The 27,209-nt window shown below is 43.4% G+C and overlaps 1 protein-coding gene across 3 annotated transcripts in view; it reads right to left on the bottom strand.

Moving 5' to 3' along the window:
• Nucleotides 1-27,209, bottom strand: part of LOC122932218 (myotubularin-related protein 9-like) — a 43,198-nt gene that overhangs the window by 5,779 nt on the left and 10,210 nt on the right. For 2 of the 3 annotated variants that reach the window (XM_044286508.1, XM_044286507.1), the window contains exons 2-8: nt 8,314-8,473; nt 4,052-4,177; nt 3,803-3,976; nt 2,091-2,308; nt 1,858-2,019; nt 491-632; nt 159-379 (exon numbers count right to left, since the gene is read on the bottom strand). In XM_044286508.1, coding sequence (XP_044142443.1) covers nt 159-379; nt 491-632; nt 1,858-2,019; nt 2,091-2,308; nt 3,803-3,976; nt 4,052-4,177; nt 8,314-8,473 — 1,203 coding nt within the window. Of the gene's footprint in view, nt 1-158; nt 380-490; nt 633-1,857; nt 2,020-2,090; nt 2,309-3,802; nt 3,977-4,051; nt 4,178-8,313; nt 9,751-9,939; nt 10,655-27,209 lie in introns of those variants that run through there. The other variant, XM_044286510.1, reaches the window with a different exon arrangement.

The following is a 27,209-nucleotide window of genomic DNA, read 5'->3' as shown; positions in this document are numbered from 1 at the left end:
GAATGGTACCATAAAAAATATATACAGCTTGTCTTGCATACAGCTATGTGAATGGAGAAATAAAAAAGTTATGGCTCTTCGAAAGGTGAAAATTGGCCTGGTCCTGAAGGGGTTAAGCATTTACACTCTGATGTTACTGTATTGTGTATTTGACTTGCCTTTCCTTTTCATGGTTGCATAAGAAGGTCCCATACTCTGAGCTGTAGGCATGGGTTGCAAGTGTACATAAAAATTTCTCGTTAAATTCCATTGCCATGGGAAACTGATGTGTGAGCTGCCAGCAACAGTCCAAGAATAGGAGAAAGTTAGGGGATTCTTGTTGAAGACGGCCCTGTGCCCACCCGGATCGAGCACAACGTAGCTGAAATGGATGACCAGCCTATGAAAATAGGAATGAAACAAACTGAGCAATAACCAAATAATATAAACATTATAAAATCCATGGGCACTACCTGTCTGTAGAATGTAGAAGCAAGTATGTGGGTGCTACCTGTAGCCATTCACGCTCAATTAGGTCTTGGAAGCCAACCATTGTACGGCAATCAGGAGACAAAATAAGTTGTGCCAGGGATGTCACCAACAACGTATTGTTTGCCCCTTCTTCCCCATGTATAAGTACACAAGTACCTTCCCTGCACATAAAAAGGGATTTTTGAGTAAAATATACATATTACACACTTTAATTTGTTTTTGACCCCCTACTTATTAAGGTGTTTGTTTTGTCACATACTTCAATAAAGTCTGTTTAAATTAAGGCTGTGTTCACACGGCTAAAATATGTGGTATCTAATACACAGTAAAAAATGCCCCAACAGCATCCCATTAATATAAATGGGAAAAGCGCGACTTGAACATGTCTTTTTATGCTGCTGTAAGCTTGAGACGTGTTGTTACTTCTTTCAACTGTATTTTAGCTGCATTTCCCATAAATAAAAAAATGGGGAAGGGCTAAAATAGATGGTTGTATTTGGCTCGTTTTTGGCAGTTTCCGCTGCCAGTAGCTGACTGTTCATGGAGGCAGATCAGCCTACTGATCTCATACTGTTTTTGCTCCCATGTATTTTGGTCATGTAAACTTAGCCAAACGGTCTCTGTTCTCTCAGCACCAAAATTGCTATAATTGATTTATACTTCAATTCTTGGCACACCTTAGATGCCCGTGATGAGAACATAGTCCTACCACTTTACAAATCACTAGTCAGACCACACATGGAGTACTGTGTACAGTTCTGGGCTCCTGTGAACAAGGCAGACATAGCAGAGCTGGAGAGGGTCCAGAGGAGGGCAACTAAAGTAATAACTGGAATGGGGCAACTACAGTACCCAGAAAGATTATCAACATTAGGGTTATTCACTTTAGAAAAAAGACGACTGAGGGGAGATCTAATTACTATGTATAAATATATCAGGGGTCAGTACAGAGATCTATCCCATCATCTATTTATCCCCAGGACTGTGACTGTGACAAGGGGACATCCTCGTCTGGAGGAAAGAAGGTTTGTACACAAACATAGAAAAGGATTCTTTACGGTAAGAGCAGTGAGACTATGGAACTCTCTGCCTGAGGAGGTGGTGATGGTGAGTACAATAAAGGAATTCAAGAGGGGCCTGGATGTATTTCTGGAGTGTAATAATATTACAGGCTATAGCTACTAGAGAGGGGTCATTGAACCAGGGAGTTATTCTAATTGCCTGATTGGAGTCGGGAAGGAATTTTTTATTCCCCTAAAGTGAGGAAAATTGGCTTCTACCTCACAGGTTTTTTTTGCCTTCCTCTGGATCAACTTGCAGGATAACAGGCTGAACTGGATAGACAAATGTCTTTTTTCAGCCTTATAAACTATGTTACTATGTTACCTCTCAATGCATTCAGCAGCCAGGCCTGCCGTACTTAGAGCTTCCTTGATATGCGACAGCCATTGTGAAGCTTGCAGCTTGCTGAGCCAATGATTCCTTCCCAGGTAGGTGTCGTAGCAGGTCCCAACCAAGCGCATCAGGCTGCTCTGTAAGGCTTGTCCCCTAGAGATATCAGAATTGGATAGTCATAGAAGCTTGCTCCCTAAGAAAAAGACTGCATCACTGCTACTCACCTTACTAATGGGCGATGGAGCACACTCCATTTGGGATATCTGTCCTTGTTTTCTGTGCCACCCCCTGAACTTCTTGCTTGCTTAGCTTCCTGCTCAGTGCGAATATCGATAATAAATCCGCGCAAGTTTCCCATTAGTGCAGCATCGAGCAACATCTCATCATCTCCAGAACAATGCTGGTTAGGACCAACCAGAGGCTGAGCAGATCGCAGCAAAACCTGAGTCATACAGAGGGTATATAATAGGAAAGAGCATGTGGCACAAGCTATGCACGGTCAAAACAGACATTTTAAGGATTTTGTTTTATTTTTAAGAAATAAATAACATTCATTTTAAATAAGCCAAAGCTGAATGTCCAGATAAGGGTAAATTCACATGACACAGAAATGTTACAGATTGTACCTTAAAAATCTGCCGCGGAATACAATACAGGTGTAGGAGATCTCATCCATAGGTTGCAGAGATTTTTTTTAATCTACAGCATATCAATTTCAGTTTCAGAATGAGCACAGATTTGTTGTGAATTCTCCCAATTTACATCAGTGTTGCAGATTTTGCTGTAAACCACACTGTGGGTCCACAACCAAATCCACAAATGAGTGGATGTATTGCGCAGGGAAAGGGCTTTTTCATTAGATCCGGTGACGTGCTAGGCAGAGTCTTCCACCTAGCAGCGAGCCCGGTGACGTTACCGGTACTAACGGGCAGGCTTTAGTGCTGCTCTAGCCTGTAAAACAACCTCTTTAACTGGGTGAGAAGCCTTTGTCAGGATCCGGGGGGGGGGGGGGGGCACTATTTCGCCTTATGGAGAGTGGCTAGTAGGTGGCAATAGGGACACAGGGGGGCATTTTAGACTGTGTGCTGGTGGTGGATCCACCAAACTTATGAAGAGGTACCAGCCTCTACATAACTTCAGCGCATCCACCGCCAGTCTATATCTAGGCTGGCTTAATTTTAAACTATTTTCTATCCCTAAGGGCTGTTTCACACAAGCGGATGCCGTGCGTGACATCCGCTGCGTGAATGACAGCCAAGAACCGATGCAGACTGCAGAGGCACGGAGCAGTAACATGACTGATAATGCTCCGTGCCTCTCTGTGATCTCTTTACTACGAAATCACAGTGAGATAAAGTTGTCATTGTGATTTCGTAGTAAAGAGATCACAGAGAGGCACGGAGCATTATCAGTCATGTTACTGCTCCGTGCTTCTGCTGTCCGCATCGGGTCTTGGCTGTCATTCACGGAGCGGATGTCATGCACGGCAACAGCCCTAAAACAGGCATAGAAAATGATAAATAAAACAGGCCTTCTGGTCCATAACCTTCCCCGCCCATGCCACGCTCCCTTTTTTAGACCTGGTGTGAGCGGGGAAAAGTTGCAGACTGTGGCACAAATAAACTTTGCTTCGTGATCTGTGCCCTACGTCAAAAATAGGCAAATTTCTGTAGGTAAATGACCCCTTTTCATATCTTTTGGGAAAGAGATCAGAGGTGCACTGCATGGCCCATAGAGGAGGAGAAATCTGACCCACCGGGATCATAGCATGTGAGTAAATTGTATAGCATGCTAATATGCTACTCAGTTCAATCCAATATCATCTTTTCTGCTAAATCTCATTCAAAAAGGATTCGATTCTAGCATGTCCCATGTCACAAAAAAATGAGGGTAGAAGGACAGTAAGAGCTTTCCACTGCAGACAGATTATACATACCGTTCTGCTTCTTGGATGGTAGTAACTCAGTACAGGGAATCTACGGCCTTGCCTGAAAGCTGCAGAGCGCTTCAGAGAGTAATCCGAGCAGGATACAGGGACAATAACCTTCTCTGGATAACTGGGGCAAACCTTAAAGTTTTTATTCACATGGCTTAGTCTCCAAGCATCTGCCTAGGAAGACACACATCCATGTCACGAATCCTGCAGTTACAATTTGTAGAAGACATTACCGTACAATGAAGTCACCTGGGCTTTGAGCTTGTGATAAAACGTTTCCATGGTATCTCTGGGCCATCCTTCTCCTAACTTGCACCTTGTTGGCCTGAAGAAGAATGGGTAGCTGAGAGAGATGGTATCCAGCGTGGAGAGAGCCTGGAGACGTAAAATAATAGCATCCTCATTATCATTACAGCCCTCTACTGCTGCCGGCCTCCATTTCTCTGTGACTACAATTCATCCGGCCCATTTTGTGCCACTGAACGTACCGTCACGGACACAGATTTCTGTCTATTCTCATCTGCCTCTCACTAGTCTCTAATTTACCACGATCAACCTTTCAGTTTCTTGCACATTCTAAGGGCTCATGCACACGAACATATTTTCTTTCCGTGTCCTTTCTGGTATTTTTGCAGACCGTATGCGGAAACATTCATTTCAATTGGTCTGCAAAAAATAAAACGGAAGTTACTCCGGGTGCATTCCATTTTCATATGTCTGTTCCACGAAAAAAATAAGACTTGTCCTATTATTGTCTGCATTACGGACAAAGATAGTACTGTTCTATTAGGGGCCAGCTGTTCTGTTCCGCAAAATAAGAAGAAAAAAAAGTGGTGTAAAGGAAAACTGGCTTAGACCATAGAAACCAATCAGATTCCACCTTTCATTTTCCAAAGGAGCACTGAAAAATGAAAGATGGAATGTGACTGGTTGCTATGGACAACTAAACCATTTTTCCTTTACACCAGTTTTGATAAATCTTCCCATATGATATTTTCTGCATGAACCAACAGTCCATGTGGAAGAGCAGAGGTGTCAATTGCACCATTTAGGGTGGGTTAACACTAGTGTTAGGGATTCCGTTATGGATTTCCGTTATAACGTGGTTATGACGGAAAATAACAGAATCCATAAGACGGAAGAACGGATCCGTTCTTCTGCCCTTAGACTTGTATTATGACGGAATGCAAAATGGAAGCCTTTAAAAGGCATTCTGTTTGCTTTCCGTCCTAATAGAAGTCTATGGTAATCAAAAGGGATCCGTCTGGATCCCATTATGCAAGAAGGAGGTCCACTTTGTTTTCTGTCTTGCATAACGGGACCCAGACGGATCAGTTATGCTTTCCCATAGACTTCTATTAGGACGGAAAGCAAACGGAATGCCTTTTAAAGGCTTCCATTTTGCATTCTGTCTGGGAATTCCCTTATTTTCCGTTATAACCATGTTATAACGGAAAGCCATAACGAAATCCCTAACGCTAGTTTCTTCTCTCTTTATTGAGCAGGATCTGCCGAAGGACCTGCAATCTGCGTGGTGACGTAACCACGTGGGAGCGCACAGTGACATCATCGCGCACCTTCGGCAGGTCCCGTTCTGTGAAGAGAGAAGAGACTGCTGCAGCGCAAGCAAGTGGATAAGGTGAGTTTTTTTTTTTTTTTTGGGGGGGCTGTGGGACACTATGGGGGCATAATATAAACCATGGGGGACATTATAAAGCTGGGGGCCCTAAAAAAAAAAAAGGAACACGCTATGGGGGACATTATTTAAGATGGGGCCCTACATTGGGGGCATTATTAAAGCTAGGGGCAGTTAAAAAAATTATATACACTGTGGGGGACATTTATTTAGCTGGGGGCCTACATGGGGGCATTATAAAAGCTGGGGACACTATAAAAAAATGATACACTCTGTGGGGGACATTTATTTAGCTGGGGCCTACCGTCCTGTAGGTGTTCTCAGAAGGGTGGGTCAAATTCATCCAAAACTGATGCAAAACGGACATTAAAAACGGACACACGGCCAGAAAATGGATGCACACACTGATGCAAAATGGCCATGAAAAACTGACAGTGCGTCCGTTTTTAACGGGCATTTTTTTTCGCTGTCGTGTGCATGAGGCCTTTAAAGTAAATCTAGCAGGTAATTAAGACAGTAAATCACTTACAAATAGCAAGCTGCAGTCTCTGGGGGAGATTTATCAAAACTGGTGCAAGGGAAAACTGGCTTAGTTGCCCATAGCAACCAAATTCCTGATTCCATTTTGCAAAGGAGCTGTGAAAAATGTAAGGTGGAATCCGATTGGTTGCTATGGGCAACTTAGAGTACTTTCACGCTTGTGGCAGAGGATTCCGTCAGGCAGTTCTGTCGCCGGAACTGCCTGCCGGATCCGTCAAAATATATGCAAACTGATGCCATTTGTCAGACGGATCAGGATCCTGATCCGTATGACAAATGCATTGAAATGCTGAATCCGTCTCTCCGATGTCATCCAGAAAAACGCATTTATTTTTATTCAAATTTTTTGCGGTCTGAGCATGCGCAGACCGCAATGCCTGATCCGTTTTGCCAGAACACTCGGGGCCAGCATTAATGCATTTGAATGGTAAAAATGCAAGTGTTCCGGATAAAACCGCAGCATGCTGTGGTATTAGGGTACTTTCACACTAGCGTTATTATTTTCCGGCATTGAGTTCCGTCCTAGGGGCTCAATACCGGAAAAGAACTGGTCAGTTTTATCCGTTCAGTCTTTTTGCCATTTCAGGACAGAGAAAATACTGCGGCATTAATTTCCATTGAAGTGTATTACTGCCGGATCCGTCATTAAGTGTTCCGGCAAAATGGAAAAAAATGCAAAACATTTTTATACCAGATCCGTTTTTTCCGGATGACACCGGAGAGACAAATCCAGCATTTCAATGCATTTGTCAGACAGATCCGCATCCGGATCCGTCTGACAAATGCCATCAGTTTGCGTCCAGATTGCCGGATCGGTGACGGAAATGCCTGCCGGAATCTCCTGCCGCAAGTGTTAAAGTACCCTAATTATCTCCGTCCTGAAAAGGCAAAAAGACTGAACTGAAGACATCCTGATGCATCCTGAACGGATTACTCTCCATTCAGAATGCATGAGGATAAAACTGATCAGTTATTTTCCGGTATTGAGCCCCTAGGACGGAACTCAGTGCCGGAAAAGAATAACGCAAGTGTGAAAGTGTGAAAGTACCCTAAGCCAGTGTTCCCTTGCAACAGTTTTGATAAATCTCCCCCTCTGTCTCTGTGTCTGACTGCAGCAGCCCCCTCCTTCTCCCCCTCCCCACAGACCTCTATGTTAGGCCTCTTTCACACTTGCGTTGTCCGGATCCGGCGTGTACACGCCGGATCCGGAAAAACGCAAGTGTACTGAAAGCATTTGAAGACGGATCCATCTTCAAAATGCTTTCAGTGTTACTATGGCAGCCAGGAGCAGGGAGCAGGGGAGCGGTAAACTTACAGTCCGTGCGGCTCCCGGGGCGCTCCAGAGTGACGTCAGAGCGCCCCATGCGCATGGATCATGTGATCCATGCGATCACGTCATCCATGCGCTTGGGGCGTCCTGACGTCACTCTGGAGCGCCCCGGGAGCCGCACGGAATGTAAGTATGCTGCTCCCCGCTCCACTTTACCATGGCTGCCAGGACTTTAGCGTCCCGGCAGCCATGGTAACCATTGAGAAAAAGCTAAATGTCGCATCCGGCAATGCGCCGAAACAACGTTTAGCTTAAGGCCGGATCCGGATCAATGCCTTTCAATGGGCATTCATTCCGGATCCGGCCTTGCGGCAAGTGTTCCGGATTTTTGGCCGGAGCAAAAAGCGCAGCATGCTGCGCTATTTGCTGCGGCCAAAAAACGTTCCGTTCCGGAACGGAAGACATCCTGATGCATCCTGAAGGACGGACTGTCCATTCAGAATGCATTAGGATAATCCTGATCAGTATTCTTCCGGCATAGAGCCCCGACGACGGAACTCTATGCCGGAAGAAAAGAACGCAGATGTGAAAGAGCCCTTAAATGACCCTTCAGTAACAGGAGAAGGAAGCATCTTTCTCTGATCAGCTATATTACAAAAGTGCCACCCGCCTCCTTCCTGCCACTTTGTCCACATGTGCCTTGTCATAAATACAGCCCTGGTGGGTCAAAGGTGGCGAAATGATACTAAGAAAGCTGTATTAACTCTGACCTATGGCTGTTTCTTTTTTTCTGTATTGGGGTAGGCTCATGGATTATTATTATTATTATTTATTATTAAAGCACCATTCATTCCATAGCGCTGTACATATGATAAGCGGTGCACATACATAACAGACAATTGTACTAATCATAAACAAGACAAGTTACAAACTGGTACAGAAGGAGAGAGGGCCCTGCCCGTGAGGCTTACAATCTACATGGTATGGGAGAAGGACACAGTAGGTGCGGGTAGCTACACCACGTCAGATTATAGAGTAATCACATGCAGTTACATTGTTACTGACCTGGATAGAGCGGGCAACATTAAATGTTTCTTCCATATCAGGTATTTCCAAGTCAATAACCCGCAAGTCCTTGCACTTCAGAGTGACAGTTCCAGAGCTTGATCTTAATTCTCCATCTTTGCCACTTTCCTTGGTCTTCAACATGCCGATGTTGTGAACACTATAGAAGAATTACTTGTTAAAGGGTGAACCCACGAGGGTACAGATGATGGCTCCCCGGTGGGCCCCTGAGCAAGGTGCGCCCCTAGTCTCCCACCCCCTGCACAAGTGGCACATAACACAGTAGACTTACTGCACTACATACATATATTGAATGTACAGGACCTCCTATACACAATGCAGCTAAGCTGCAGTCACTGATCATAGTCAGACTCGGACTGGCTTACAGGGGTACAGGTGATTTCCCCGGTGGGCCCCTGAGCAATGTGGGCCCCTAGTAACCCACCCCCTGCACAACCAGTAGACTTACTGCACTACATACATATATTCAATGTACAGGACCTCCTATACACAATGCAGCTAAGCTGCAGTCACTGATCATAGTCAGACTCGGACTGGCCCACAGGGCTATAGGTGAATCCCCTGGTGGGGCCCCTGAGCAATGTGGGCCCCTAGTCTCCCACCCCCTGCACAAGTGGCACATAACACAGTAGACTTACTGCACTACATACATATATTCAATGTACAGGACCTCTTATACACAATGCAGCTAAGCTGCAGTCACTGATCATAGTCAGACTCGGACTGGCCCACAGGGGTACAGGTGAATCCCCCGGTGGGGCCCCTGAGCAAGGTGCGCCCCTAGTCTCCCACCCCCTGCACAAGTGGCACATAACACAGTAGACTTACTGCACTACATACATATATTGAATGTACAGGGCCTCTTATACACAATGCAGCTAAGCTGCAGTCACTGATCATAGTCAGACTCAGACTGGCCCACAGGGGTACAGGTGAATCCCCCGGTGGGGCCCTGAGCAAGGTGCGCCCCTAGTCTCCCACCCCCTGCACAAGTGGCACATAACACAGTAGACTTACTGCACTACATATATATATTGAATGTACAGTGCCTCTTATACACAGTGCAGCTAAGCTGCAGTCACTGATCATAGTCAGACTCAGACTGGCCCACAGGGGTACAGGTGAATCCCCCGGTGGGGCCCTGAGCAAGGTGCGCCCCTAGTCTCCCACCCCCTGCACAAGTGGCACATAACACAGTAGACTTACTGCACTACATATATATATTGAATGTACAGTGCCTCTTATACACAATGCAGCTAAGCTGCAGTCACTGATCATAGTCAGACTCAGACTGGCTCACATGGGTACAGGGGAATCCCCCGGTGGGGCCCCTGAGCAATGTGGGCCCCTAGTAACCCACCCCCTGCACAACCAGTAGACTTACTGCACTACATACATATATTGAATGTACAGGACCTCTTATACACAATGCAGCTAAGCTGCAGTCACTGATCATAGTCAGACTCGGACTGGCTCACAGGGGTACAGGTGAATCCCCATGTGGACTCCTGAGCAAGGTGCGCCCCTAGTCTCCCACCCCCTGCACAAGTGGCACATAACACAGTAGACTTACTGCACTACATACATATATTGAATGTACATGACCTCTTATACACAATGCAGCTAAGCTGCAGTCACTGATCATAGTCAGACTCGGACTGGCCCACAGGGCTATAGGTGAATCCCCTGGTGGGCCCCTGAGCAAGGTGCGCCCCTAGTCTCCCACCCCCTGCACAAGTGGCACATAACACAGTAGACTTACCGCACTACATACATATATTGAATGTACAGGGCCTCTTATACACAATGCAGCTAAGCTGCCGTCACTGATCATAGTCAGACTCAGACTGGCCCACAGGGGTACAGGTGAATCCCCCGGTGGGGCCCTGAGTAAGGTGCGCCCCTAGTCTCCCACCCCCTGCACAAGTGGCACATAACACAGTAGACTTACTGCACTACATACATATATTGAATGTACAGGGCCTCTTATACACAATGCAGCTAAGCTGCAGTCACTGATCATAGTCAGACTCGGACTGGCCCACAGGGGTACAGGTGAATCCCCCGGTGGGGCCCCTGAGCAATGTGGACCCCTAGTCTCCCACCCCCTGCACAAGTGGCACATAACACAGTAGACTCACTGCACTACATACATATGTTAAATGTACAGGACCTCTTATACACAATGCAGCTAAGCTGCAGTCACTGATCATAGTCAGACTCGGACTGGCCCACAGGGGTATAGGTGAATTCCCCGGTGGGGCCCCTGAGCAAGGTGCGCCCCTAGTCTCCCACCCCCTGCACAAGTGGCACATAACACAGTAGACTTACCGCACTACATACATATATTCAATGTATCTTTTTAAAAGAAGAAAAACTACCACAAGAGGACACAGTTTTAAATTAGAGGGGCAAAGGTTTAAAAGTAATATAAGGAAGTATTACTTTACTGAGAGAGTAGTGGATGCATGGAATAGCCTTCCTGCAGAAGTGGTAGCGGTAAATACAGTGAAGGAGTTTAAGCATGCATGGGATAGGCATAAGGCTATCCTTCATATAAGATAGGGCCAGGGACTATTCATAGGATTCAGATATATTGGGCAGACTAGATGGGCCAAATGGTTCTTATCTGCCGACACATTCTATGTTTCTATGTACAGGACCTCTTATACACAATGCAGCTAAGCTGCAGTCACTGATCATAGTCAGACTCGGACTGGCCCACAGGGGTGCAGGTGAATCCCCCGGTGGGGCCCTGAGCAATGTGGGCCCCTAGTCTCCCACCCCCTGCACAAGTGGCACATAACACAGTAGACTTACCGCACTACATACATATGTTAAATGTACAGGACCTCTTATACACAATGCAGCTAAGCTGCAGTCACTGATCATAGTCAGACTCAGACTGGCCCACAAGGGTACAGGTGAATTCCCCGGTGGGCCCCTGAGCAATGTGCGACCCTAGTCTCCCTCCCCCTGCACTAGTGGCATATAACACAGTAGACTTACTGCACTACATACATATATTGAATGTACAGGACCTCTTATACACAATGCAGCTAAGCTGCAGTCACTGATCATAGTCAGACTCAGACTGGCCCACAGGGGTACAGGTGAATCCCCCGGTGGGCCCCTGAGCAAGGTGCGCCCCTAGTCTCCCACACTCTGCACAAGTGGCACATAACACAGTAGACTCACTGCACTACATACATATATTCAATGTACAGCACCTCAACCAGCCTATGATCATATAAAAAAACTGGATAGATGATTAACCCCTTAACACCCAGCGCTATACAAGTACAGTGCAACCAGACATGACTTAATGCCCAGCGCCGTACATGTACGGCACAAGGTCTGCGGGGCTCTGGAGAAGGATCGGGGGGGAATTGCAGCACCATGCCTGCTCTTACCGGCAGGCAGCTATGCCAGATAAGGGCAGCATGTTGCTGAACCTTCCCCTGCAGCCCCGATCGCTGCTATTGGCCGGATTTCTTACACATGCGCAAGGCAGCTCCAGCTTCGATACTTAGCTGCAGGGGGGTGGGGGGTGTCATGTGGAGGTGACCGGTGCTGAACAACTCAAGTCTCCTCTTAGGTCAGGCAGGGGACACCAGTGTTTTGGGTCCCTGCCAGCGCTCCTATTGGCTGGAACATCGCTCCAGCCAATGGCAGCACTATAGCTGCACAGGAAGAGGCAGAACTTCCCTGCATTAACCGCTTTCCTGCTGAAAAGAAGAACATCTGGAATAGCTACACAGTTTTATTTTTTCATTTGCTGTTCTAGATCCCTAAACCACCCTCCTTTCCTGCCCCTTGCCGCCCCCCTGTCCTTTTTTTCCAGACGTCAGTTGGTCCGTGCACTTTTTTTGGTCTTTTTTTATTTTATTTTTTTTTTTACATTTTCCACCTTTGCACCACTTATTCTGTGTGCGAGCTGTGACTGCCAAGTGCTGTTCAGTGCGTACCTGCCTGATCAGCACCCTGGGATTATTTGTGCTGATTTTTGGGCAAATTTTTGGTTAAAAAAAAAGAAAAAAGTAGTTAGGGCTTTATATGAATATATATAGAGTTCTATATTTCTCCAAAAAATGAGGTAGCACTCGAAAATGGTGAAAAAATAGTGACCCAATTTATTCCCAAGGCAACGTTTCAGCCTACACAATGAAGACTTTGTCAAGCAAAGTAATTGTAGCTGGCCAGCTAAGACCTGTCCTAGGTTGCTAATATAGCTTGTGTGTTTATACAGCTAGACCTGCCAATAACCTTAACACAGTTCCTATGTTTATAAGTTAAAGACAAAAGCAGAGTTATTTACTGTGACTTCATGTTTGGATGTCATATAACTGTTATATATATTGTGTTCACAGAAGCAGAAAAGATAATATGCCTTTAAGATTCATTATATAATATAAGATGAGCTCAATGACATAGCAGAAACAACAGAAAGCATAGAGTTAAACTGTTGTTGCTGGGAAGGAGTCTTGACCAATCACAGCCAGCCTTACACGAAGCAGAAGTTTTGACCAATCACAGCCAGCCTCACACACAGCCTGTGTGAGCTGAACAGACACACACTCCACTATGAGCTGTGTTTTATGGAAGCAGAGAGGCCAAAATAGGCATTTAAAACAGTTATATAATGTTCTTACTGTTAATATAGTGATTAGAACTGTATACTGAACTAGTTATATGTGTGTTTACTTACAGTTTTACCAAATTCAATTGCAAGCTACAACGTTCACAATCCAAATTTAAATTCCATACAAATTGTATACAAACTGCGAACTGCTCATACCAGATAATAAGCAATTGTATAGAGCAAACTGCAAACCAAGTTGAGCAAGTAGAACTATTGGTTAACCTCAGATATACCTCTCAGAGAGATCATAAAGTGCTTAAATAACTTAAAGTGAGAGTACAGGTACTGAAGAGAGAAATATATCCACCATTTTATGTGGAATGACAAGATTGCACAGTTGAACCACCATCTTATGCATACCACTATCTGTGATACTTTATTCAACACGTGTTTTGTACATGAACTATCTGCTGCGGAGGCAAAAAAAGTCGCCACCAAAAAAAAGCCTTTAGCTTTGATTACGGCACGCATTCGCTGTGGCATTGTTTCGATAAGCTTCTGCAATGTCACAAGATTTATTTCCATCCAGTGTTGCATACATTTTTCACCAAGATCTTGCATTGATGTTGGTAGAGTCTGACTGCTGTGAAAAGCCTTCTCCAGCACATCCCAAAGAGTCTCAATGGGGTTAAGGTCTGGACTCTGTGGTGGCCAATCTGTGTGTGAAAATGATGTCTCATGCTCCCTGAACCACTCTTTCACAATTTGAGCCCGATGAATCCTGGCATTGTCATCTTGGAATATGCCCGTGCCATCAGAGAAGAAAAAGTCCATTGATGGAACAACCTGGTCATTCAGTATGTTCAGGTAGTCAGCTGACCTCATTCTTGGAGCACATACTGTTGCTGAACCTAGACCTGACCAACTGCAGCATCAGATCATATCACTGCCCCTACAGGCTTGTACAGTAGGCACTAGGCCTGATGGGTGCATCACTTCATCTGCCTCTCTTCTTACACTGATGCGCCTATCACTCTTGAACAGGGTACATCTTGACTCATCAGACCACATGACCTTCTTCCATTGCTCCGGAGTCCAATCTTTATGCTCCCTAGCAAATTGAAGCCTTTTTTTTCTGGTTTGCCTCACTGATTAGTGCTTTTCTTACGGCTGCACAGCTGTTCAGTCCCAATCCCTTGAGTTCCTTCGCATTGTGCGTGTGGAAATGCTCTTACTTTCACTATTAAACATAGCCCTGAGTTCTACTGTTGTTTTTCTTCGATTTGATTTCACCAAACGTTTAAGTGATCGCCAATCACGATCATTCAGGATTAGATTTTTTCCCCGCCACATTTCTTCCTCGAATACGGTGGGTCCCCACTATCCTTCCAGTTTTTATTAATGCGTTGGATGGTTGTTAACCCAATTTTAGTAGTTTCTGTAATCTCCTTAGATGTTTTCTCTGCTTGATGCATGACATTGATTCTCAAACAGACTAACATCTTTTCCACGACCACGAGATGTGTCTTTCGACATGGTTGTTTAAGAAATGAGAAGGAACTCATTGCAACAGTTGGGGTTAAATAACTTATTGCCAGCTGAAAGATAATCGCCCATGCAGTAATTAATCCAATAGGAGGCTCATAACTATTTGCTTAGTTAAATTCAGGTGGTGACTTTTTTATTTGGACAGGCAGTGTATATGAAAAAAAGTTGACGTTAATAAAGAAGTTATTTTACGCATTTGGTGTGCTCTTTAAACCTACTGTTTCCATAGAACGGTGCTAGAAGAATTACAGAGTAATAGACAGTCTGGTTGGACTAAAAAGTTTGAGATATCAAAATTCTTCTAATGCCACAGCGCGAAAGGCACTTTATAGTGCTGCGCCTGCCACAGTAATGGTGACACAAGTGAATACAAATACTCTTACAAACTAGTCACATAATTTAGGCTACTTTCACACTCGCGTTTGGTGCGGATCCATCATGGATCTGCACAGACGGATTCGTTCAGATAATACAACCGTCTGCATCTGTTCAGAAAAGATCAGTTTGTATTATATTTAACATAGCCAAGACGGATCTGTCTTGAACACCACTGAAAGTCAATGGAGGAGGGATCAGTTTTCTATTGTGCCAGATTGTGTCATAGAAAACGGATCCGTCCCCATTGACTTACATTGTGTGTCAGAATGGATCAGTTTGGCTCAGTTTCGTCAGATGGACACAAAAACGCTGCAAGCAGCGTTTTGGTGTCCGCCTCCAAAGCGGAATAGAGGCGGAAAGGAGGCAAACTGATGCATTCTGAGTGGATCCTTTTCCATTCAGAATGCATTAGAGCAAAACTGATCTGTTTTGGACCGCTTGTGAGAGCCCTGAACAAATCTCACAAACGGAAAGCCAAACCGCCAGTGTGAAAGTAGCCTTAATCACATCACCTAAATTACCTAGTGATCATATGATCTCTCCAATTTCATATATAAACAATTGTGAAAGAAATAACATAAAACATCATAATTCATACTTCATTATTGTGACCCACAATAAACATGTGTATAAAGTATATATGTAATCAATTCCTTTAAGATCCATTGTTAAAAAATAATGGAATATTGCTAAAGTGCTAAGTGCTTTAAAGGGTTAAAATCATTTCCCAAATACTTAATTATACATAGTCTAGTTACATATACTTCCTATGTTTCTTACAGCTTACCATTGGTGGTTCAGTATGTCTATGGAGTTCTGGCGTCCCCCCAGGTGCACTGCACAGCCGCGAGATCAGACGACCCAATCCGCCCTCCCATGGTAACGTAGAGTGCGCCTCCCAGCATGTATCCACCTGACTGGAGACGCGCTGAACAAGGACCCATCCCACGCCCCACAGGGAAGAGGGGAGCAGGCAATGTGACCAATCCGCAGCCAATGCAACAGTTGGGCATGTCAGTCTCCATGGTGACCATTAACGTTTACAGAAAAGCAAAATAATAACCAAAAGGACTGATCAAGACTCGGTACCAACTCATCATAACACATTGCGCATAACTAGTGCTACTACGAATTACTCTTGTGTAGTACAGAGTGGCAATTAAAGTGGCGTCAAGCCACCTACCTGGCGGCATCACGTCACTTACTTGCGCAGCACATCACCCAACCTGTCAATGTCGGGCAGCATGGTGCACCATCGCCCCAAGTACCAACACAAAAGATCATAACTAAAGCCTGGCATTAAACACATTTCAGGCGTCATGAGAGAACATACCTCCCCACATTAGAATGCCCATATGACAAATTATCAAAGTTGGTGGTGCAGCATAGGATGGGGGCCACTGCCGTGGACACCCCATTCCCCACCCTTATGTATACCAAGGTAGGGGCATCTTCAATGTCCCACCTTGGAAACAACATTACACCACCAACCGTGAAAGTGATGTCATCACAAAGGGTCGCCCAATTGTCAGGATTCAGCTATTTCAATCTTAAAAATAACACATTCACTTATTAGATAACAACTATAGATGAATCAAAATCCACCGATGACTTGATCAGCCTCAAGTAACTAAGTTCCAAAAACAACTGTATTATATGACAGAGATAAGGAACCACTGTGGCATCGCTGGACATGTATAACAAAGGACATCCAATCTAAAAAAAAAAGAGAGAGACAACAGAATATCAAATTACTATCAAAGTTGACACCATTGCATCATTTTATACCAAAGTCTGATGAAGAACTCACAACCATGGCCTATAGAGAGACCACCTATTTATCAAATAAATCCAATCTAAATTCTGTGTTGAGACCACCAGGTTTCAATGTTTGCAATCTATATATCCATTGTAATTCCCGGTGTTAAAGTAACATTTTCCAATCACCATGTCTCCTAAGGGGGGAATATGATCGATTATCCTAAACTTAAGATCCTTTTCCCTATGTCCAGCATCAGAATAGTGCTTGGACACAGGGAGATCCTTTATTTTTTTACGTATTGTGTATCTGTGTTGATTGAGCCTCGACTTTAAATCCAAAGTGGTCTCTCCGACATATAGGAGACCACTCGAATATTGCAGCAAATAGATCATAAAAGTACTGTCACACATAACATAGTGGCGTATATCATGTAGTGTATTCCTAGTAGGATGAATTAATTTTTTACCCTTTATCATATAGGTATAATTCAGACAGGGAAAACAACCTTTTCTTTTAGTTCCAATGTATGACTGCCTAGATACCTTACCAGCAACATCTGCTTTAACAAGTTTATCTGGCAAATTAGTAGAGCGTCTATAAGACATGAGAGGGAGAACATTTAATTCCTTCACATGATGAAGGTTACTCTTCAAAATCAACCAATGTTTTCTAACAATCTTAGCTACCAGATGACTATTCTCTGTATATGTTGATATAAATGGAACCCTTGTTGATATGGGTTCTTTGGTAATCTCTGTGCCTACCTCTATTAGCTTATTGCGTTGCCTCTGAATCAGTTTCTTTGGGTATCCTCTCTAGATAAATTTGTTCGCCATTTCATCCAATTTCTCAGCCCGCAATCCAGAATCCCTTACAATCCTTTGCACGCGGAGAAATTGACTGCGAGGCAAAGATTTAACCATAGACCGAGGGTGACAGCTATCATATCGTAACAAGTTATTGAAATCGGTGGGTTTAGTGTATAAATCGGTGGATAATGTTTAACCATCAATTTTAATAATCGTATCCAAAAATTTTACTAATTCAGTTGAAGAAGGGAGAGTAAATTTGATCTCGGAATCCATCTGATTAAGAAAATCATGGAAGGCCCCGAGTTCTACCTCAGAGCCCTCCCAAATGGCAAACACATCAAAAGATGCCAGCATCACATTAGAACCAATTTTCACATTCGCTATTTTATTCAAAAAGTCACCTGCATCTCGTACAAAAGATCTGGATGAAATGGCAAAACTTCGCAAAACACTGTCCCAGAAATTGCAATATTGGAAAAAACAGATTCTCTACCAGACACTGTAGGCCTTCCTGGAGGATTACTCAAGGATTTGTGTATCTTAGGCAAAACATATGTCTTAGGATGTGTAACAAGAAGAAAAGCATACAAGGAGTTGTCATCGATAATCCCAGCTACTTTAGCCAAATCCAATGTGTTCGTAATTTTTCTTAATATGTCAAACTTCGGATCACTATTCAAACGTCTATATACCTCCTGGTCCTCTAGTTGTCTATAAATCTCAGATATGTACCTTTCAGTATCCATAACAACAACGGCTCCCTCCTTATCAGCAGGCTTGATAATGAGGTCGCCGCTAACTCAGCAGTTCTCATATTAGGGTGTTGAAAAGCTTTACCATATACAGCTTGTTTTAAAATTTCAATATCTGACCTCACCGCATTGATAAAATTATCTATCGCAGGACAATTTAATTGTGGAGTGAAGTTACTCTTGGCACGTAAATCAACCTTACCAAGAGTGAGTTTACTCAGCTGTGGATCAATCCTCTTATTAGTATAACCATCAGCAAACCAAACCTTCAATTTGATATTACGAAATAGACATTGTAGGTCCAATTCAAGCTGGAACCAATCAGTCCAATTTGTTGGGTAAAAAGACAAGCCCTTACTTAATACATCAAGTTGTATACTGGTCAGTTCAATAGAAGAGATATTTACCACAGCTATTGTCTCTTTTGTGCCATCCGACATTTCTGAGATCGCTGTTCTCGCTGTTTTCCTCCATCTATGTTGTCTCTGTCCACCTTGTCTGGTCCTTTTAGTTCCAAAGTTGGTCCTAAAAAAGGCTCATCTAAGTGGGATTCTTGTGTTGATCCTATATCAATTGATGCTGATTGTTTGGGACGTGTGTTTACTGTGGCTCTCTTGACATTCATATTTCCTTGAGTGGGAGAATGTTTTTGGCCTCTTAGATCTTGCCATGTATATATATTCCCTCTCCTATAGTCTTCTTAATCTCTCAACCATTTTCATCTCTTTGTCAATTCCTGTTCTTTTTAAAAAAAAATTAAATAAGTGGAGCAGTTCAATAAATATGCATCAAATTCCTGTATGGTCAAAGAATCTTTCAAGTTCTCCTCAGTCATGATGTGTTATTTCTGAGTCACACCCAATTCAAATTGGAGATATTCCAGATTTAAAAGAAAACCATCCAAAGCATATTTGTTTGAAATCTGTATAAATCGCTGTGAATATGATGAATCCACCGGAAATAGGTTAGGTTTTTAGCTGGGACCTCATACGTCTTGGTATTCTATGTATTTTGTAATATTGTGCTAAAGTAGTCAGATGTAACTCCATAGAGGCAATACATTTACCGTCAACCTCAAAACGTTTCTTAAGTTCCGTCACAGAAGGGGTAGATAAAAAGGCAGAGTATCTCACCAAGCCATGGAGGATCCTTTTTTCATCCAACTTGGTATAAGAAAATACATTGGGAGGGTCAATTTCAGGTGAAGACATATTTTATGGTGATAACAGTGCTAGCTGCGTAGTCCAAAATACCAAACAACAGAAGAAGAAGCAGCACAGTCAGACCAGGCAGAAGTAGGGTGCAAAATCCTCAGGGACAACAGGCATACACATCCACTGATGAATATCTCAATAGAATGAGGCAGCACTCCAAAATGGTGAAAAAATGGTGACCCAATTTATTACCAAGGCAATGTTTCAGCCCACACAATGAGGCCTTTATCAAGCAAAGTAATGGTGACACAAGTGAATATAAATACCCTTACAAACTAGTCACATGATTTAATCACATGACCTAAATTACCTAGTGATCATATGATCTCTCCAATTTCATATATAAACAATTGTAAAATAAATAACATAAAATGTCATAATTCATCCTTCATCATTGTGACCAACAATAAACATGTGTATAATGTATATATGTAATCAATTCCTTTAACCCCTTAGTGACCAAGCCTGTTTGGGCCTTTATGACCAAGGATTTTTATTCCTTTTTTCATGGTCTCGTTCCAAGAGCTATAACTTTTTAATTTTTTCGTCTATATAGCTTTATGAGGGCTTGTTTTTTACAGGACAAGTGGTAGTTTTTAATGGCACCATTTTGGGGTACACATAACTTTCTGATTAACTTTTATTAACTCTTTCTGGGAGGGAGATGGGGAAAAATAGCAATACTGCCACTGCGTTTTACATTATAAATTTTACCGCGTTAATTTTTCGGTACAAATAACATAATATCTTTATTTTCTGGGTCAGTACGATTACAGTGATACTAAATACTTATAATTTTTTTAAAGTTTTACTACTTTTTTTTCCAATAAAACCCCTTTTATTAACCAAAAAAATTATTTTGCATTGCCACTTTACAAGACCCATAACATTTTTATTTTATTTTTCTATGGAGTTGTGTGAGGGCTTGATTTTTGAGGGACAACTTGTATTTTTCATTGGTATCATTTTGAAGTAAATGCCGCTTTTTGATCGCTTGTTATTAAGTTTTTTTCGGTGGAAACTTAGAATAAATTTGAAATTTTACGGCGTTCACCATAGGGGATAATTTATGTAATAGTTATGTAGTCCGGGTCGTTACGGCAATACCAAACATATGGGGGATATTTTCTTTATGCAATTTTTTTCATTGAAAAGCGTATATTCAATGAAAAAAAAATGCATATTTTTTTATTTTATCGAATTTTTTTATTTAATTTAAATGTGTATTTTTTTCTAATTTTATTACTACTTAAAAGTCCCACAAGGGGACTATAAAATATAGTATTTTGATTGCTTTTAAAATGTAATGCATTATCTCTATAATGCATTACATTTCTATAGCAATGCTATTCAAACATTGACCAGCAGGCTGCGCCAGAGAGGCACAGCCTGCTGGAGTTAACTACAGACAGGCTCGGGGCCCTGATCGGAAGCAAGGTAAACTTCCCAACACATCAGCACCCCGCAATCGCATTTTCGGGGTGCTTATGGGAGACAGAGGTAGTCCGCTCCCTCTGTCACCACTTTACATGCAGCGGGCGCCCAGCATGTAAGGGGTTAAACAGCCCGGAAAAGCCGTGCAGCGCTCAGACAGGGCCGCCGTAAAAACACGTCGGCCCAGCCTAAGCCCCCTTAGTGACCGCCGTAAAAAGACATATGGATGGTCACTAAGGGGTTAAGATACATTGTTAAAAAATAATGGAATAGTGATAAATAGTGATGGACGAACATCTGCCGGGACAGTTCGCGATCGCACAAACACAATCAAATGTTCGCAAACTGCAAGTTTGCGGCGGGCCCCATTCACTTTAATGGCAGGCGAACCTGAAAAACTTTAAGCTCATATTTGCAGCCACCAAATACTTACTAGAAGTGCACAAATAGTCCCACAACATGGACAGTGACATACTAGAGGGGTATTAGGCATTCATCTGACATAAAAGAAATGCTGATTATGTGGTTCGAGGTACATTATGTGGTCAATGGATACAAATTTTACTGTAGGTCACCGGATTACAGGCCCCAAACATTAGGCATTCACCGGACAGAAAAGATCAAGTGATTATTTGGAAGGAGGTATATTACACGGTTAATGGATATCAATTTTACTGCAGGCCAGTACAAATACAGGTCAAATACATATGTTTAAAAGAACTAAAAATATAAAATTGGATTAAAAACATGGCTAACAAAATCCCCCTCTTGAAAAAAAACCCTAATGATAATATTTGAAAACAAGCGGTCGTCAATGGTGTTGAATTTCTCAGAGGCTGCAACAATTACTCATTAAGCGTACAAAAAAGAACAAGTAAGTATGTGGCTGGAGGTAGATTACACGGTCATTGGATATGAATTTTACAGCACGCCAGTGTACTACAGGCCCCAAAATTATGCATTCAGCGTACATAAAAGAACAAGTAAGTAAGAGGCTGAAGGTAGATTACACAGTCACTGGATATCAATTTTACAGCAGTCCAGTGGACTACAAGCCCCAAAAATTATGCATTCAGCGTTTGTCATTCTGTGTAGCTGAGATAACGCAGCAGAACCACAAACATATGCAGCACTACCCAAATGCACTATATAGAAAGTATATTATTGGTATATAACACCCCCGCTTCAATCCCTTTTTGGGGGGGGGGGGGGCAACTGGTATATCACACCAGTAGAAATTATTTGTTCCAATAGCGTTCGTTACTCTGTATAGCTGAGGTAATGCAGCAAAACCGCAAGCAAATGCTGCACTTCCTAAATGCACTATATAGAAAGTATATTATTAGTATATAGCACCCCTGCTTCAATCACTTGGGGGGGGGGGGGGGGGACTGGTATAACACACCAGTAGAAATTTGTTCCAATAGCGTTTGTCACTCTGTGAGCTGAGGTAACGCAGCAAAACCGCAAACCAATGCTACCCAAATGCACTATATAGAAAGTATATAATTGGTATATAACACCCATGTGGTAAATGCGGTGACGTCAGCGCAGGTCCTGCTAAATGAAGATAGAACCTGCGATTGCGATTTTCACGTAGCCCCATTGATTTCAACCTGAAAAACGCAGAATATAGAACATGCTGCGATTTTCACGCAACGCACAAGTGATGCGTGAAAAAAATTGCTCATGTACATAGCCCCATTGAAATGAATGGTTCACCTCACGCATTGCACCCGCGTGGAATATTCACACTTGTGAAAGGGGCCTTAGTGGTAGTATGTTATATACAGGTCCTTCTAAAAAAATTAGCATATTGTGATAAAGTTCATTATTTTCTGTAATGTACTGATAAACATTAGACTTTCATATATTTTAGATTCATTACACACAACTGAAGTAGTTCAAGCCTTTTATTGTTTTAATATTGATGATTTTGGCATACAGCTCATGAAAACCCCAAATTCCTATCTAAAAAAATTAGCATATCATGAAAAGGTTCTCTAAACGAGCTATTAACCTAATCATCTGAATCAACTAATTAACTCTAAACATCTGCAAAATATTCCTGAGGCTTTTAAAAACTCCCAGCCTGGTTCATTACTCAAAACCGCAATCATGGGTAAGACTGCGACCTGACTGCTGTCCAGAAGGCCATCATTGACACCCTCAAGCAAGAGGGTAAGACACAGAAAGAAATTTCTGAACGAATAGGCTGTTCCCAGAGTTTTGTATCAAGGCCCCTCAGTGGGAAGTCTGTGGGAAGGAAAAAGTGTGGCAGAAAATGCTGCACAACGAGAAGAGGTGACCGGACCCTGAGGAAGATTGTGGAGAAGGACCGATTCCAGACCTTGGGGGACCTGCGGAAGCAGTGGACTGAGTCTGGAGTAGAAACATCCACAGGCGTGTGCAGGAAATGGGCTACAGGTGCCGCATTCCCCAGGTCAAGCCACTTTTGAACCAGAAACAGCGGCAGAAGCGCCTGACCTGGGCTACAGAGAAGCAGCACTGGACTGTTGCTCAGTGGTCCAAAGTACTTTTTTCGGATGAAAGCAAATTTTGCATGTCATTCGGAAATCAAGGTGCCAGAGTCTGGAGGAAGACTGGGGAGAGGGAAATGCCAAAATGCCTGAAGCCCAGTGTCAAGTACCCACAGTCAGTGATGGTCTGGGGTGCCATGTCAGCTGCTGGTGTTGGTCCACTGTGTTTTATCAAGGGCAGGGTCAATGCAGCCGCTATCAGGAGATTTTGGAGCACTTCATGCTTCCATCTGCTGAAAAGCTTTATGGAGATGAAGATTTCATTTTTCAGCACGACCTGGCACCTGCTCACAGTGCCAAAACCACTGGTAAATGGTTTACTGACCATGGTATTACTGTGCTCAATTGGCCTGCCAACTCTCCTGACCTGAACCCCATAGAGAATCTGTGGGATATTGGGAAGAGAAAGTTGAGAGACGCAAGACCCAACACTCTGGATGAGCTTAAGGCCGCTATCGAAGCATCCTGGGCCTCCATAACACCGCAGCAGTGCCACAGGCTGATTGCCTCCATGCCACGCCACATTGAAGCCGTCATTTCTGCAAAAGGATTCCCGACCAAGTATTGAGTGCATAACTGAACATAATTATTTGAAGGTTGGCTTTTTTTGTATTAAAAACACTTTTCTTTTATTAGTCAGATGAAATATGCTAATTTTTTGAGATAGGAAATTTGGGTTTTCATGAGCTGTATGCCAAAATCATCAATATTAAAACAATAAAAGGCTTGAACTACTTCAGTTGTGTGTAATGAATCTAAAATATATGAAAGTCTAATGTTTATCAGTACATTACAGAAAATAATGAACTTTATCACAATATGCTAATTATTTGAGAAGGACCTGTATATATAAATTTCAGTTAGTGTGAGTTAAGGTTTTTGCACAAACGCACTGTGTGCGTGCATTTTGCAGAGCACTGTAATTAATTTTTATACTACAGTTTTCGCACACACGCACGATCTGTGTGCGTGCATGCATGCTGCGGAGCACCGATCAGTAGTGTGCTCAGTAGTATCTGCACATTTATTTATTTTTTGCTGTGGAAAAAGACCTGCAGTTAGTGACAGTTAGTTAGATATACTGTATATATAAATTTCAGTTAGTGTGAGTTTGTTGCAGAAAATACTTTTTTTCTGCAGCAAAGGCTTTTTTGTGCAGAGGACTATATTTGTGCAGCAAAGACTTTTTTTTTTTGCTGAAAATACTAATTCAAATTTTGTACAAGCCCCTTCACTTGTGAAAACACTACATACACAACTCTCACACTACATAAAGGTTTACACTTTTCAGACGTCACACCCCAATAAACTAAAAATGGCCCGTCCATCCCAACGAGTGTACGCCATCCTTGCCTCCGATACTGAGTCTGCCAGTGAGGGAGAAGAGGATGCCACTTTACTCTACTCCTTTACCCCCTCATCATCACCATCATCCGCTTATGAGGGACCCTCTAGAAGGCTCCCCAGGGTAGCAGAGGAGGCAGCCCCCCAGAGTGAGCCCACCTGGACCCCACCCCCTGATGATTATCAGCCCCAAATTTCTGAGTTTGTGGGCAACTCAGGAATTCAGATAGATTGTGCTCCACTGAACTAGATTTTTTCAAAATCTTCTTCTCTGAAGATTTTGTAAATTTAATGGTGGCCCAAACCAATTTATAAACAACAATTTATTGATCAGAAGCCTACTTCGCCATATGTTTTACCCCAAGGTTGGACCCCAGTAAGTGCAGCAGAGATGATGACATTTTGGTGACTCGTGCTGCATATGGGCATTCAGGGCCGGCGCTACCATAAGGCAGACCAAGCGGCTGCCTTAGGGCGCGCCCTGCGCAGGGCGGAAAAATGAATGCCCTTCTTTTTTTTTTTTTTTATAACTTTATTGAATTTGTGCCGCAGCGCCGCCGCCTTGCGCCCGCCCCCAGCCTGCGTGTGTCGGCCGCTCAGAGTCACGGCAACACACCGGTCACATGTGCTCAGCCTGCCATGGGGGCCTGACTGGTAGTAAGCTGCGCCGCCGGCGGGTATGGCAGGGACTAATAGGCGAGGCTCGAGCTGACTGATTGTGTTGTGTCTGACTCACACAGACACACACAGCCGTCAGCCAGATTAGACCACCAGACGCACTGGCAGCCAGCAGCAGCAGGAGTCAGGCAGGTCAGGAGTGGACTCAGGACTTAAGGTAGGTCACTTGAAGTTTGAACTGTTCCGAATTGAATGTATTGTATATAATAATTAATATGATCATTTAAAATTATTTCAAAATCATAAAATGAGGCCATAAGTGCTAGTCTAGTGCCAGAGCAGAGGCGCTCAGGCTTTTAGCACGGCATTCAATGATGTGTTTTAAAAAAGTAATTACAAAACAACAATCATTAATATTGCCCCCCCCCCCCCCCAATATTAATGATTGTTGTTTTGTAATTACTTTTTTTAAACACATCATTGAATGCCGTGCTAAAAGCCTGAGCGCCTCTGCTCTGGCGCTAGTTTGTGTGACCGTGACATGATGGAGGGAGGGGGTACAATGTAAATGTTGTACAGTACTCTGAGTATGTGACATGGGAATGGGGCCAGGCCGCCAGGAAGGGTCGGCTGGGGGGGGGGGGGTTAAAATGTGACACAGTAAGGGGTAACGATGTGATCATGGATGGCGCCAGGGCTGTCCGGGCTGGGGAGGGATTAAGTGCAATGGGGGGTAGAAATGTGACACAATAGTCTATTGTGTCACATTTCTCCCCCCCCCCCCATGGCACATCATTCCCCCGCCTGGACGTCCCTGGCCCCATCCATGATCATATTATTACCCCCTATTGTCAATAGGCCGGGGCGGGGGGGCGGGGGGGGGGGGGAATGTGACACAATAGGGGGTGCTCATGGGATGGGGCCAGGTCCGGACGGGGGGGGGCGATGTGCCATGGGGGGGGGGGGGGGCGCCAAAATGTAGCTTCGCTTGTGTTGGCAAAAATCCTTGCACCGGCCCTGTGGGCATTGTAAAAAACCAACCATTAGGCAATATCTCAAAATATAAGTAAATACGTGTTGACATGTCCTCAATTGCAAGATGGCACCTGTCAATTATTCCGGTAAAGTCTGTCTTCCAGAAGCCATTTTGTGCTCTTTTCCTTCTGACCCCTGTGGTACGCCCATATAGCAGTATGCAGGCACATATGGGGTATTTGAAAAACCTTAGAAAAATACTGGAGGATAGGCTACACATACGAAATTAGATCAGGAAAAGCGTGAAATTAACGTGCTTAATTAGAAACGATACCTTTATTATGAAACGGGTAAGAACAAAAATAGCAATTTGCTCAGGTGATGTTCTAAATACGATAGATATTCATCAAAAAAAACTCCTATTATAGATAGGATGGATAATAAGTACATAATTCACTAGAAGGTTGGGGGTAGTAGGTAAATCCGTGGGAAAAATTATTTCCCTAGATAACCCTATAGACCTAGTATCCTAAAGCACAGGGATGTCCCCTGATGGTGGAGACACCCTGCCCCCGTACCTAAGCCTTAATGTGGCCCTAGTGACGCCCTACTTGCGAAGCTGGATTGGAAATATATAAATCCAGAGAAAAAAACACAAAAAGAAAAATAATCTGATATAATAGTGTATAGACACAACTCCAACGCGTTTCAGCTGCATACAGCAGCTCATCAGGAGGTAATACAAAGTTCTAATAAACGTAGGGAGTAGAAAAAAGCAAATAAAGATAATACTTAAATAAAGATAATACTTAGCTCCTAGGTATACTTAGTTAGGCTGTATTCACAGATGCAGACCTCTGTCAATTGAATGATGGAATCGATCAGAGGGGGGCCCCCTGAGGTGGATACAGCAGGT

This window comes from Bufo gargarizans, chromosome 3, assembly GCF_014858855.1.
Source record: "Bufo gargarizans isolate SCDJY-AF-19 chromosome 3, ASM1485885v1, whole genome shotgun sequence".
Classification (NCBI taxonomy): Eukaryota; Metazoa; Chordata; class Amphibia; order Anura; family Bufonidae; genus Bufo; species Bufo gargarizans.
This window is presented reverse-complemented; position numbering and strand designations above follow the sequence as displayed.